General features: G+C 44.5%; 1 protein-coding gene across 2 annotated transcripts in view; it reads right to left on the bottom strand.

Moving 5' to 3' along the window:
* The window catches only part of ZNHIT6 (zinc finger HIT-type containing 6), a 53,853-nt gene extending 42,976 nt beyond the window's left edge, over nucleotides 1–10,877 (bottom strand). Inside the window, exons 1-4 of one of the 2 annotated variants that reach the window (XM_066625223.1) lie at nucleotides 10,778–10,877; nucleotides 3,947–4,012; nucleotides 3,745–3,851; nucleotides 801–886 (exon numbers count right to left, since the gene is read on the bottom strand). In XM_066625223.1, coding sequence (XP_066481320.1) covers nucleotides 801–886; nucleotides 3,745–3,851; nucleotides 3,947–4,012; nucleotides 10,778–10,842 — 324 coding nt within the window. In that variant the 5' untranslated portion in view covers nucleotides 10,843–10,877. Of the gene's footprint in view, nucleotides 1–800; nucleotides 887–3,744; nucleotides 3,852–3,946; nucleotides 4,013–10,555; nucleotides 10,638–10,777 lie in introns of those variants that run through there. The other variant, XM_066625224.1, reaches the window with a different exon arrangement.
* Between the last annotated feature and the right edge of the window lie 4,515 nt (nucleotides 10,878–15,392).

The raw sequence follows: 15,392 nt of genomic DNA, 5'->3' as shown, positions 1-15,392 counted from the left end.
ATGAAGCAAAGGAGGACACATCTTGTGCTCAAATAATGACTGGATTGTGCCTTATAATCAAAAAATTTGTGCTAACTTTTAAAATGGATATTAAAAACATTAAATGTGGTACTCTTAGTTGCACATAACAGTGATGTACCCCACAGTTAAAGACTTCTGAATCACAAATAAAAGCTTTCCTAAGTAGGTCAAGCGGGTGCTAATCTTTTTCTCCAGATGAAAACCTTTTCTTTTTAAAAGCTTAATTTTCAAATTAGTTCTCTAGTGGCCAGATCTGCATGTATGTGAACAAGAAATGTTTTTTATGTTAGCAGTTTTGTTTTAAAAAGTGTGCTTGTAAGTATATGCTACATTGAACTCAAGCAGACCAATCAGGAGACTTTTCACATTTTTACTGTGTATTGATTTGTATGTCTGGACTAGACAGAATGGCACAATACAATTGATAACAATAAAGTACATGTATGGAAAATTAGAGCTAAGCTAAATACTACAATTCTAACCAGCTCTAATCTACCATGTCCCTGCTCAAAACTGCTGCCAATTTTCCTCCTCTTACAGATTTTAAAATAACTTTTGCAAACATTAGTAATATGTGGATAGCCTCTTAACGCGTTTTTCCTTGAAAAAGATTTTTCAAACATTAAAACTGAGGATCAGTTATACATAGGTTATAAAGTACATAGGTACATAGGTTATCAGTACATAGGTTATAAAGTTTCTAAATCATTCTACCCCTATTCCAAATGCAACAAGAATTTATTTTCTGTAGTATGATCAAGATGCCTAAGAATACTTACAAATTTATTGGTTTTGGGCTTATGCGAAGTATCATCTCGAGCAGCTATGTCAGCCATTCTTCCTGCATCTTCCAGAAACCGATAATCTTAAATTAAGAAAAGGGCAACATGGACTCAGAAAAATATTTCAATGAAATTGGGTCCCACATCCTAAGTATGTGAATATTAGCAATGGCTTGCCAGTGAGGACTTTCAGTTATGGTAAGAATATATTCATGGAAAATAAGACAGGTTATATCCTACAAACGTTTGGCAGTGATATACCAATGCCAACCACATTCTACACTGCACTGTTGTCATGAATATGTACAGTTTGGGCCTAGGAGCATGCAAAGCCTGAACCAAAGTAACCCAGTGACAGAGAAGTGGCTTGCAGTCCCTAGCTGCAAGGAATTTACAACTCCATGGAAGATGATAATGTAGCACCTAAGCAGACAGAGAAGCACCATGAATCTCCAGTGGGGAGGGGAAGAACTAAGAGGACTAGCGTCCAGCCCCACTTTGAGAAGATTCTGTCCCCAAGAGTTCTGATTGGGCAGTTTAAATGAGTACAGTCACCCCATCCTGTTAGCATGAGAACAAGCCCAAGGGGTTTGGGGGAGTCTTGGTCTTTTGGCGTGGGTGCAACATCCTGCAGGTAGAGAGCCCGCCATGGCCATGTGGCCTCATAGGTAACTAGGAGGAGAGATCTACAAAAGAAAGCTTACCCAGGTGAGAGTTAGGGAATAACAGAGAGCCAGTTAGCTTTGTTATTTTAATGCTGATATGTTTCCTAGAAGTTTTATGCCTCTAGCATTTGCTGCCTTTTGTAATTTATATAACCCTATGCATTTAATAAAGTAAAAATCCTTTTACTAAGTTGTTTCATTGTCCGTTGGGGACAAAGGTTCAGAATCCTGCCTAGCCATTCAGCAAGCTACCAAATTGAGGACTAGTAACTTGAGGACCGAGGCTTTAATTAAAGAAAGTGCTCAGTGCCTGCAAGGGATAGAATTAAGCCTAGAGGGTCTCAGTGTCCCTGGACTGAGAATTTTTCATAGTGATGTGATGCTATTCTGCCTTGCACACCTGCAATATATTTATATTTATTATTTTATTTAACAGCCTTGTGTAACTATTATTATCATTATTAAGAATATTTATAAATACTTTTCAACAGGAATTGTTCACAAAGTGGTTTACACAACAAACTAAATCTAGAAATTGTTCCCTGCCCCAAAGGGCTTACGATCTAAAATGAGATTCAGAAGAGACACCAGCAACAGCCACTGGAAAAGATACCATGCTGGGGTGAAGATCAACAGTTGCTCTCCCTCTGCTAAATAACAGTGGCTATTGCAGCCCAATCCTGTGCATGTCTTTTTATATCTTCCTACCGCCAGAAAAGTGTGAATTGAATTGCAGCCTTATAGCACAATTCTATATGGGTTTACTCAGAAATAAGTCTAATGGTATTCAATGGACCTTACTCCCTAATAAGTGCATTTAGAATTGCTGGCTTAGTGGTAGTAGCCCACTCTATCTATTCATAACAGAGGAGAAAATAACCTACATAGTACTATATAAGTTTGACTTATTGTCTCTTTCCTCCCACTAATCACAAGCCAAGCCTATGCATAAATACTCAGAAGTAAGTCAATCAAGGTTAATGGAACTGACTCCCAGATAAGTATAAGATTGCAGCCTCAGGGCCCAATCCTATCCAATTTTCCAGTGCTGTCGCTTCTGTGCCAATGGGGTATGCACTGCATCCTGTAGTGGGGAGGCAGTCACAGAGGCCCCCTCAAGGTTTGGAAACATTTGTTCCCTTAGCTTGGGGCTGCATTACAGTTGCACCACTGCTGAAAAGCTGGATATGATCCTGAGTCATTAAAAGCATCCTTTAGGTCAGCTATTTTCAACTGATGTGCCACAAAAGGTCTGCAAGTGTGTCACAGGAGTTTGGAGCACAGCAGTTGAAAATTGCTGAGAAACTCTTCCAGGTTTTCCAGCTGTTTTTAGGGCAACTGTCGCAGTGTTTCTCAAACTGTGGGTTGGGACCCACTAGGTGGGTCACGAGCCAATATTAGGTGGGTCCCCATTCATTTCAATATTTTGTTTTTAATACATTAGACATGATGCTACCATGGTATGCGATTGCATTTGGGGAAATGTTACAGACCTGTACTTTTAACAAGCTACTATGTATATAGTAGCTACCTTGCTAACCCTTGCTTAACTGGGTAAGAGGCACTTTTTCAAGTGGGTGCTCCTCTTTTATTTAGCAGGGGGAGAGTAACTGGCCCTCCTCACCCCAGCAGTGTCTTTTCTAGTGGCTGTCTGCTGGTGTTTTGCATCTTTCAGATTGTGAGCCCTTTTGGGACAGGGAACCATTAGTTATTTGATTTTTCTCTGTAAACCGCTTTGTGAACTTTTGTTGAAAAGCTGTATATAAATACTGATAATAATAATAATAATATGCTTTTAACAATGATAGTAAATGAGTCTTACTCCTGGGTAAGTGTGGGTAGGATTGCAGCCTAGGATTGTTAAAAATGTTCCTGCTTGATGATGTCACTTCTGGTCATGACATCTCTTCCGGTGGGTCCTGACAGATTCTCATTCTAAAAAGTGGGTTCCAGTGCGAAATGTGTGAGAACCACTGGTCTACAGTAACAGTCCCTCTTCCTCCGCCAGAAGAAAAACGTTGAAAAATCACTGCTCAGGATGCTTTTCACATTAAGTCTGTACCTGGAAACAAGTTTTCCTGTGAATAACCATACCTTATAATGGTTATAATACCTTACAGTGAATAACCATACCTCATCCTCACTGATCAACAATTTATGTACAGTGTGCCTAACTGTACTCAGTTGCTGACTAATAATGACTGCACCTGGGCACAGTTTGTGTGAATGGTCCTTCTGTTTTAAGAATAGACTGAGATTTTCAGAAACTCTCTTACCGCTAAGAAGATTTAAGTCACTGAATTCATTTATGGAAACAAATGCTGTCTTTTCTCTTATTCCATTACAACTGAATGCAGTTTTATGTTGTTTCACACAAGTCAAACTGTAAAAAAACAGGAAAAACAAAGAAATGAACATCCTGCTTTTAGCACACAAAGAAAGAAAAAAAGCAAGTGATGGTCATCAATTTATATTTACCTGCATGAATATTTCATACAACGAGGACACCGATATTTTGCTTCTTCTGTACTACAGGTTTCACATCTTAAGGAAAATTAAAGAAACAAATCTGAACAAATGCGGATATGTTCAATGCAACTTGATGCTCGATAGCAGAATTTTAGATGTTAAGATAAATGATTCAGAACTCAAGGAATTTAAAATTTGGAATTTGAGAACTCCAAGTCCAACAGTGGCCCTGAAAATCCCAAAGAATTCTACTAGAAAATGTGTAGCAGTAGTGGTAAACAGTATTATTATTATTTACTAAATTTCTACCTCACTTTATTTCCCCGATAAAGCGGCTTCTAACATAAAATCACATAAAACCATAAATATTAAAATCTATTTAAGGCAGAAAAAGGAAGAACTCAAAAATAGTAGCAATCAAGAAAGGGATCAGACTCATAAAAAACATTAACATGCATAAAAATCCACAATCAATATTAAAAGACCTGGACTCGGAAGGTTGATCTAAATAACCATATATTTAGGCCCTGCTGGAAAGCCTCTAAGAGGGAGCAGTCCGTAAGTGAAGAGGGAGCAAGTTCCATAAACTTATAAAAATATTTAGCCTTTGTATACAACTTTCAGGCATTCAAAGAATTTCATGTGTATTGTTGCTACTTTTACGACAATTTTGTGAGCATCGTTATCCTAATACTGCATATGAAGACCAACTTGCTTAATGCAATTTAGGGCCCAATCCTGTCCAGCACCAATGCAGCCATGCCAACATGGCATACGCTGAATTCTCTGGTGGGGGGCAGTCACGAAGTCTCCTCGTGGTAAGGGAAATATTCCCTTACCTCAGGGCTGCATTGCAGCTGCATCGATGCAGGAACATTGCAAAGGATTGGGCTGTGAGTGAGTTCATGCAAACAAGTGACCTTCTGCTTCATAGTCTCTTAGTCACTTGCACAAAATGCTTCCTGATGCAGGTACAGATCACCAGAGTGATCCTGAAGCCTTCTGCCAGAAACAGAATGGGCTGATAGGCATCCATTCTAATGCCCTGATAAGTGCCCACTATTCTGACAGTGCTTAGATGGAAATTTCTGAAGGATTGGCTGCTTATAAGAACGGCAGGGCCAGAGGCTACATAAGTAATAACTTCCACAGCAGAGGTGAGCAACTTGAAGTCATTCTATAACTAATCATAAGTTGTTCTCCAGCACTTGGGAGGGCTACCCTTCACTACTGCACATTTCACAGTAGTGCATATTCTCTTTTGTTCATTAGCTTCTGCTCTCCCTACACTATAATGTTTTTACAGCAAAATTTTATGGAAGAGTTCCTATTTTAGTTAAATATGCCTTATCAAAGCATGCATTTGCTCCCAAATGAATTTTGGGGGGAAGAATTTGCCTGATAACAAGAAGTGGCCTTTTACATCAGAACATAGTGACCTTGTTTATGTGCAGTCATTCCAATTACAGGTTTAATTGCTGCATATTTTTTACTTCTTAGGAAAATGTCATAGTGTTTTCTGCTTTAGCATTTTTAGAACTGCAATTTTGAGGGCTAGATCAAGTTGACCCAGACTTTAGCTTAATATAGTAAATTTTTGGAATTCATTTATAAACCAGAGGAGAAACAGGAACCTAATAATCAGAGGATATTTGTTTGGGGTTGCCATATTGCTTTTGCCAGGACTCCTATGCCTTTACCAGTTGCACAACAGTATGATATGCAGGTTACATTAATCACGTACACCTACAGAAGCCAACAATGGGTACAATCCTAAGCTTGTCTACTCAGAAGTAAGTCCCATTGTCTTCATTGGAGCTGACTCTCAGGAAAGCATGCATACGATTTCAACCTTAGTTACACTGTCCCGCTGATACATTAGTGTGGATCTCAATTCTGAACAACTGAGAGCAACACATGAAAACCATAATATTCTAACAAATTAGTTAGAACAATTGACACCAGTTTTCTACTCACTACATCGACAGAACAGTAATACAGAATAAAATTATAATTTCCTACACAAACACATGAAGAAGAAGGCCAACCATTTTATCACACATTTCAAAGCCTCCTTATACAGCTCAGATCAGAGGTCATTAATCCCAATAATCTTGCAACAATAATCTGTGTGCCAATCTAAGACATTTTATCACACTCTTTGCTGACTGCTTTGGGACACATGTGCCATAGTGCCTCTTTATGTAACTATGAGACCCTTTCATATTGGTATCATCATAGTTGCAACCAAAATATTGTTTAGGGCTTATTTCTTTTTAAGACCACTTTGAATATTTATGTTTAAGGTACTGTACATGCAATCCCTTCTCTTCAACATGTGAACAAATTTTAATTAAAATATGAAACAACTCAGGATGAAAGAGAGGTTGCACCAAGAGCCCCACTCCTTGCCAAGGGTTATCTCTCAGTTCATTTCAATACTACTGGGCTGCCCCGCTGGTAAAACTAGTTTCCCATTAGTGCTGGCTGCTATAAAGTAGCTGAGTAGCAAGCTGTTGGAGCACAAGGTGGGAAGGTCAGAGTCTTCCCATGCATGTTGTCAGACTGCCAGTCACCCACTGGAGCAGGTAAGCCAGTGGGAGAGAACTGGGCGGGGAGGGATAGGAACGGATGGGGGGGGAGAAGGAGGGAGGCTATGGATCCAGCAATGATAGCGTGTGCCAGATCCTAACTCATCTAGAAGCAGGCTCCCTGCCCTTTCTCTCTTCAGACTTGCTTTAGCTCTTCAGACAGCTAAAGAGCTGGTACAGATCCACAGAGATCCTATGCCTGATGAGAGGGTTATGAAGGCCTTGCTCCACCCCCCCAACTGAATACAAAGAGGTCTCTTCCCCCCCCCAGTGGAAACAGCATGTTCCTTTTCAGCACAGCTATACCTGTAGGGTGGTAGGGAGGAGGATAGGATTGGGCCATCAGCTCAACCTTTGAGTGACATGTGCTCCAAAGTTGTGTCTCCACAACTGACAGAAGGGTAGCCGTGTCTGCCTGTTGTAGCAAAAAAGTTTAGCAGCACCTTAAATAGATTAAAATTTATTTCAGCAGAAATTTTCTTGCAACTGGAATACAGCCCTCAAAAGCATATGCTGAAAAATAAACTGGTTTGCCTGAATGTGTAAATAAGGGAACAATTAAAGTTCATTCAGCATACACAGGCCCCAACTACAGCAAAGATATATTCCTTGCCTCCCAGCAAGAGATATTTTAAAACATAAGTTTTGAATATTTGTCTGAAGTCTTGAGGGGTGGAGAGGACCGAAGGTCACATCCACTGTGCCAGTGGCTACCTAGTGCTGGTACCAGATAGTTTACTGACAAAGCTTATGGAGTATACCCTAACCTAGCGTTCTTCAACCTTGGGGTCAGGACCCGAATGCAGGGTGACTAGACGTCTTCTTTTTCCAGAACATGTCCTCTTTTCAGCCTTGTGTCCTGGAAAAGAACTTAAATGCCTTCCTTTTCCCTGTGAGCAGACCTCTGTAGGCAGTGCTTGGCCTTCTTATAATTAATAAATTATATGTAATATAGTTTTAAACAATAAGTAACAGTGTTTAAATTAACAACATGAAACCAATACACGAGTATTTTTAGCTTTTATTTTGTCATGCCCTACATTTTTGGGGGATGCCTTATATTTTGGGGTACCTAGTCCTCTTTTGCAGTTATGACAACTGGTCACCCTGCCCCAATGGAGTTGTGAAGCCTCAGTTGTGGGGTTGCTAGGAATGAAAAAGGACGAGAGCATGGGTGTCCAAACCCTGGCCCGGGGGCCACTTGTGGCTCTCGAGGACTCCCAATCCGGCCTGTGGGGAGTCCCCAGTTTCCAACGAACCTGTGGCCCTCCGGGGACTTGCTGGCCCAACACAACTTCTCTTAGCGTGAGGGTGACTGTTTAGTCTCTTGCATGAGCTTTGGGATAAGGGCTCTTGCCACTGCTTGCTGTTTCACATCTGTCATATAGCAGCAGCAGTGAAGGAAAGGCCAGCCTTGCTTTATACAAGGTCTTTTATAGACCTTAAACTACTGCAAGACATTCATATAAGTTCCATCTCTGATATATTCATTTATGTTAGTTGGCAACCTTCAGTCTCGAAAGACTATGGTATCACGCTCTGAAAGGTGGTTCTGGAACAGCGTCTAGTGTGGCTGAAAAGGCCGATTCGGGAGTGACAATCCCTTCCACACTGGGAGCAAGTGCAGTCTGTCCCTGGCCTGTCTCCCTGGCTATGGGCCTTCCTTCTTTGCCTCTTTGCCTCAGACTGTTGGCCAAGTGTCTCTTCAAACTGGGAAAGGCCATGCTGCACAGCCTGCCTCCAAGTGGGCCGTTCAGAGGCCAGGGTTTCCCACTTGTTGAGGTCCACTCCTAAGGCCTTCAGATCCCTCTTGCAGATGTCCTTGTATCACAGCTGTGGTCTACCCGTAGGGCGCTTTCCTTGCACGAGTTCTCCATAGAGGAGATCCTTTGGGATCCGGCCATCATCCATTCTCACGACATGACCAAGCCAACGCACGCGTCTCTGTTTCAGTAGTGCATACATGCTAGGGATTCCAGCTCGTTCCAGGACTGTGTTGTTTGGAACTTTGTCCTGCCAGGTGATGCTGAGGATGTGTCGGAGGCAGCGCATGTGGAATGCGTTCAGTTTCCTCTCCTGCTGTGAGCGGAGAGTCCATGACTCACTGCAGTACAGAAGTGTACTCAGGACGCAAGCTCTGTAGACCTGGATCTTGGTATGTTCCGTCAGCTTCTTGTTGGACCAGACTCTCTTTGTGAGTCTGGAAAACATGGTAGCTGCTTTACCGATGCGCTTGTTTAGCTCGGTATCGAGAGAAAGAGTGTCGGAGATCGTTGCGCCAAGGTACACAAAGTCATGGACAACCTCCAGTTCGTGCGCAGAGATTGTAATGCAGGGAGGTGAGTCCACATCCTGAACCATGACCTGTGTTTTCTTCAGGCTGATTGTCAGTCCAAAATCTTGGCAGGCCTTGCTAAAACGATCCATGAGCTGCTGGAGATCTTTGGCAGAGTGGGTAGTGATAGCTGCATCGTCGGCAAAGAGGAAGTCACGCAGACATTTCAGTTGAACTTTGGACTTTGCTCTCAGTCTGGAGAGGTTGAAGAGCTTTCCATCTGATCTGGTCCGGAGATAGATGCCTTCTGTTGTAGTTCCAAAGGCCTGCTTCAGCAGGACAGCGAAGAAGATCCCAAACAAGGTTGGTGCAAGAACACAGCCCTGCTTCACGCTGCTTCGGATGTCAAAGGGGTCTGATGTGGAGCCATTGAAGACAACAGTGCCCTTCATGTCCTTGTGGAAGGATCTGATGATGCTGAGGAGCCTGGGTGGACATCCAATCTTGGGGAGAATCTTGAAGAGGCCATCCCTGCTGACCAGGTCGAAAGCCTTTGTGAGATCTATGAAGGCTATAAAGAGTGGCTGTCGTTGTTCCCTGCATTTCTCCTGCAGTTGTCTAAGGGAGAATACCATATCAGTGGTGGACCTGTTGGCTCGGAATCCACACTGTGATTCTGGATAAACGCTCTCTGCAAGTACCTGGAGCCTCTTTAGTGCAACTCGGGCAAACAACTTTCCTACAACGCTAAGGAGAGAGATGCCGCGGTAGTTGTTGCAGTCACCCCTGTCACCTTTGTTCTTGTACAGCGTGATGATGTTTGTATCCCTCATGTCTTGAGGTACTCCACCTTCTCTCCAGCAGAGACAAAGGATTTCATGCAGCGTATCATGATACGTATCATGCGGATCATGATACGTATCATGATACGTATCATGCAGCGTATCATGCGGATTTCATGCGGTGTATCAGGAAGTTGTATTCATTTATGTAAATTTATGTAAATCTATTCAAATTTGAAGTGTAAATTAATTCTTTTTCCCCCCACCCCTGACACAGTGTCAGAGATATGATGAGGCCCTCCTGCCAAAAAGTTTGGACACCCCTGGACTAGAGCACCACCAGGTAAAGGGGGAGGGATCCGATGCACCCCTTCAGGTTCCAGGAGGTTGTGCCCCAGTCCTGCTCAGGTTCTTAGCAATTGCGCTGAAATAGCTTCCACTAATAGTGCCAGGCTTCAGGATAACTTTTTCTACTCTAATAACAATATTTTGGTAGTGTGCACAATGCTGGGAGGGCACTACATGTCAGGGGATAAGTGGATAGGTTCCCAGGAGGGGGGCAGGATCAACAGTGGGGTCTCTGGTATTTATTTACATGTTGAGGTTCTGCCACCAAAAAGGTTGAAGACCATGCCCTAATCCACACGGGTACAGTTTGTGTGGGTTTTTTTTCTGGTTACCAACATACTAAAAGATAACACCAATAAAGGCTGTAATCCTCTCCCCACTTACCTGGGAGTAAGCCCCCCTGACTACAATGGAACTGACTTCTGAGTAGAAATGAGAAGGAGTGGGCTCCAAATCTGCAATCCTAGCCACACTTACTGGGGAGGAAGCTCCATTCACTATAATGGGACTTACTTCTGAGTAGATATGCATAGGCTTGTGCTCTGAGGCTGCAATCCTAGCCACACTTACCAGGCAGTAAGCCCCACTGACCAGAATAGGACTTACTTCTGAGTAGACATACCTCTACTGGGCTCCAAGACACAGCACCCCCAGTGAAAAGAAGCAGAGGCTGCCCCAGAGGCAGGTCCTCTCCCAGGGCTCCCTCACCCACGTGGAGCCTGCTGCGAGCAGCTCCTGTATGCCCACCCCCTCCGGCCTGAATGGTTCGGTCCCCTCCTCAGAGCCCCTCGCAGCTGCAGCCTGAGCAACTCCCACTTCTCCTTCTCAAAGGGGGAGCTCCTACCTCCGCAGCGACATCTTCCGCTTAACGCTGTCCAGGCTCTCCGCCGGCACCGTCAAGCTCGCCATGCCCAGAGCCAGCCTCCGGTCTGCGCCGCCGTCCTCCCTCGAGCCTAGACTGGCAAATGGCTGCATGAGCGACACGAGGGGTGGTCGCCCCCTAGTGGTCGCCTGAGGGAGAAACCTCCGAGCGGCGGGCTCACTCGAGGCGCCTGCCTCCCTGTGTGAGACGCTCTCCCAAAGACTACAAGTCCCAGCATGCCGTCGTTCTTAACCCCTTTCTTCCCAGACCACAGGTGTACACATTGGATCCCTGTTGCGTATATGCAACGTTGGGCAGGCATAGCTTTTCATGGCATTGTAGGGAACACGTTTCATGGCGGGCAGGGGAAGAGCAGAACCAGGGGACACCCACTCAAATTGAGTTTTGGGAGAGTTAGGACACACAAACAAAAATATTTCTTGACCCAGCATGTAATTAATCTGTGGAACTCCTTGCCACAGGATGTGGCTTTTGGGCACCTTTAAAAGGGGACTGAACACATTTCTGGAGGAAAGTTCATCACAGGTTACAAGCCATGTTGGGCATGTGCAACCTCCTGGTTTTAGAAGTAGGCAACCACAGAAGGGGACGGGGGGGCAGTGGGGGGACTCTGGTGTGGAAGGGCAGGGAGGACTGGTCAAGTGCGGGCCACTGGAAAAGAGTGTGCTGAGCCTGCGAAACTCCCCGCCACTGGATGGGGCGATGGCGTCTCGCCTGGGCGCCTTTAAGAGGGAATTGGATAGGTTTCTGGAGGAAAAGCCCATCATAGTTGACATACAGGAGGCACATGCAGCCTCCTGGCTTTAGAAGGGGCTACCTCAGAGTGCCAGGGGCAGGGGAGGGCACCAGGCTGCAGGTCTCTTGTCTCTCTGAGGCACCTGGTGGGCCACTGTGAGACACAGGAAGCTGCACTAGATGGGCCTGTGGCCTGATCCAGCAGGGCTCTTCTTATGTTCTGGTGAAGAGAATTGTAAGACACTTGTAGCTGAAACTGTAAGACAAGCAACAAGGGGAGCCGCAACAGTAAAGTTCCAGGAAGCAATGCTCTGAAATGTCCAGCGCAGTGGCACCTTAGAAAGGAGCACTGTGGAGGAAAAGTTGGGGTTCTGCTTCCACCTCAGATAAATTGAAATTATTATTATTATTATTATTATTATTATTATTATTATAACAGTATTTAAATGCCCATTTTGCAAGTAAAACGCTTTGGTAGTCTGGCTGGTTACAGTTTTTTGTCATTGGAAAAAGAGAGGCAGTGGAAACAGCCCAAACCTTCTATCAGCAGAGCAAGGCTGTACTGTACATACACAGGCAAAGATAAGATGCTCTTGAGGAAGCCCATGTATTCTCCTTGGGCCCTGACCCATAATGCACACCCTTATCCTCCATGGGTGTGGTGATCCCAACCATATAGCCGGGTACTACATGCACAGCTCAGCTCACACAAGGCCACAGATGCAGTGCCTACACATAGACTTCTAGGAGAGAGGACTGAGAAGAGATGCATTAAGGCTGTGTGTGACTGAAAAAACCATTCACTAGTCTCACTCAGTTACAGTATATGGCTTAGGTGGTGCTCACCTGCCTTTCATTTAGGCAAGCTCTCTTCATTGTATCCTGCGACATCACCCCAAATTCATTTGCTTTATTGCTAGTCTTAAGTGTTGGTTGTGTATTTAAAGGATTTATAATCCTCCTTTCCCTACGAAGAGTTATCTGGCGCAAGGAGCATTTATAACCACCCCAAACATACACACACAATACATTGCTGTCCATAGCCACCCTTCATTTCCTGTGTAGTTCTGGTTCTTCATGCCAGCAGTGTCCAGGAGGCTTGAGAGCTGTGAGAGCTCTATCTGCTGATCACTGCTGGAGCTTTTGTAAAGAGAGTAGAGAAGGTAGACAGATTCCATGTCTACTGTGAGTATATCCCTCTTTAAGAGTTCTTTCTGACCTGTTAGACAGTTGAGATGCCTTGTTTATGGAAGAAGTAGATTAAGTCTGCAATCCTAATCTCACTTTGCTGGGAGTAAATCCCATTAAACACAATAGGATTTACTTCTGAGTAGACCTGGTTAGGATTGTGCCATATGTGACATTATCAAGCTGTTCCAGCACAATAGCTGATTAGTCCCTTCTGTTTAGTCAGTATGGATGCATTTTTTGGGAGTGACCTTGTCATATGCGAATGGTACTGGACAGGGGAGCCATGTTGGGCATTGACTGAGTGCTCAAGCCCATCAAAGGACCGCCCAGTCAGGGTGACTCATTAACTCCCCAGTACTGGTGGCAATGGTGGCATGAGTCAGCTGAGACACTTAGGGTGCAATCCTAACCCACTTTCCAGCGCTGACACAAGGGTAATACAACTTCAAGGTAAGGGAACAAACATTACCATACCTTGATGAAGCCTCAGTGACTTCTCCCCAACTGCAGGATGCAGCACATGCACCACTGGAACAGCTATGCCAGTGCTGGAAAGTTGGTTAGGATTGTGCCCTCATGCTCCTGTTTAACCTTTTCTGTTGGCAACCTTCAGTCTCGGAAGACTATGGTATCGCGCTCTGAAAGGTGGTTCTGGCACAGCGTCTAGTGTGGCTGAAAAGGCCGATTCGGGAGTGACAGTCCCTTCCACACTGGGAACAAGTGTAGTGTGTCCCTGGTCTGTCTCCCTGGCTATGGGCCTTCCTTCTTTGCCTCTTTGCCTCAGACTGTTGGCCAAGTGTCTCTTCAAACTGGGAAAGGCCATGCTGCACAGCCTGCTTCCAAGCAGGCCGCTCAGAGGCCAGGGTTTCCCACTTGTTGAGGTCCACTCCTAAGGCCTTCAGATCCCTCTTACAGATGTCCTTGTATCGCAGCTGTGGTCTACCTGTAGGGCGCTTTCCTTGCATGAGTTCTCCATAGAGGAGATCCTTTGGGATCCGGCCATCATCCATTCTCACAACATGACCAAGCCAACGCAGGCGTCTCTGTTTCAGCAGTGCATACATGCTAGGGATTCCAGCTCGTTCCAGGACTGTGTTGTTTGGAACTTTGTCCTGCCAGGTGATGCTGAGGATGTGTCGGAGGCAGCGCATGTGGAATGCGTTCAGTTTCCTCTCCTGCTGTGAGCGGAGAGTCCATGACTCACTGCAGTACAGAAGTGTACTCAGGACGCAAGCTCTGTAGACCTGGATCTTGGTATGTTCCGTCAGCTTCTTGTTGGACCAGACTCTCTTTGTGAGTCTGGAAAACGTGGTAGCTGCTTTACCGATGCATTTGTTTAGCTCGGTATCGAGAGAAAGAGTGTCGGAGATAGTTGAACCAAGATACACAAAGTCATGGACAACCTCCAGTTCATGTGCAGAGATTGTAATGCAGGGAGGTGAGTCCACATCCTGAACCATGACTTGAGTTTTCTTCAGGCTGATTGTCAGTCCAGAATCTTGGCAGGCCTTGCTAAAACGATCCATGAGCTGCTGGAGATCTTTGGCAGAGTGGGTAGTGACAGCTGCATCGTTGGCAATGTATTAATCTTTAAATTTGCTTCCAAGCTATGTGGTGATGGCCACTAGGTTATTTGACTTTAAAAGGGGGTTAGACAAATTCACTAAAGATGAGCCTTTCAGTGATAACTAATCATAAAGACTATATGCAATCTCCAGAGTCAAATACATTATGCTCCTGCATACCAGTGTAGGGAAGCAGCAGTGGGAGAGGGTTATGTCGTCTCCTCCTGCTTATGGGCTTCCCAAAGGCATATGGCTGACCACCAAGAAACAGGATACAGGATTAGATGGGCCTTAGGCTCAGTTCAGCAAGGAGGTTCTAAAGTGCTCCCATCTGTAAATGAGAGCACTCCCCAGAGGTTTCTGCCTTATCATAGGGCCTCTAGGGAATGTTTGGGCTGCCTGGTGGGGAAAGCTGGAGTTGTTGCTGACACCAGTGATAAGCATTGCCCACCAGTGATAAGTTTGGAGGGTCCTGGGGGCTCCGTTTGCCATGTGCAGAGTTTTGCCCCAAGACTTCCTGCAATTTGGTGACTGCACTGGATGTTAGTGTTGTTATAGGAATACCACAGTTGCTATATTCACTTTTTTCCCTTTTATTGAGCCTTAGCATTGTTGCAGGGATAACATAGGATACTAACCAGTTACATGGAGATAGGGTAGTGGCATCTGTTCTAGTTTGAACCATAGGATTGCTGTGTCGTGACCCTAACTCTATACAGTAATCACCTTTCTTACTTGACAGTCTCATTGGAAGGTCTTATTCCAGTGTGACTTGAAAATTAGTTGACAGAAGCTTAGAAATGTACTAGGAGAGGGTATGGGCGGATCGGTGAAACAGTAACTCTCTACAGAAGTTTGCTTCCCAAACTGGCATATTTTCCAGTTGAAACATCTGCAGTAATGATGCCATTAACCAGTGGGTGAACCATTAATTCCTGAAAGGGTGTAGAGTTCTTTGTACAACTGCAGTAGCAGTATTTCCAGATCCAAATAAATTAAAAAATGAGTCAGGTCCCAAAGTCCCATCTTCTTTCCTTAACTATGGGAATTGAAAACATCTGTTTTCTGGCTTCTGAATGTTTGGG

This window comes from Tiliqua scincoides, chromosome 4 (assembly GCF_035046505.1).
Source record: "Tiliqua scincoides isolate rTilSci1 chromosome 4, rTilSci1.hap2, whole genome shotgun sequence".
NCBI lineage: Eukaryota > Metazoa > Chordata > Lepidosauria > Squamata > Scincidae > Tiliqua > Tiliqua scincoides.
Note: the sequence above shows the minus strand (reverse complement) of the source record. Positions and strands in the feature narration are given on the sequence as shown.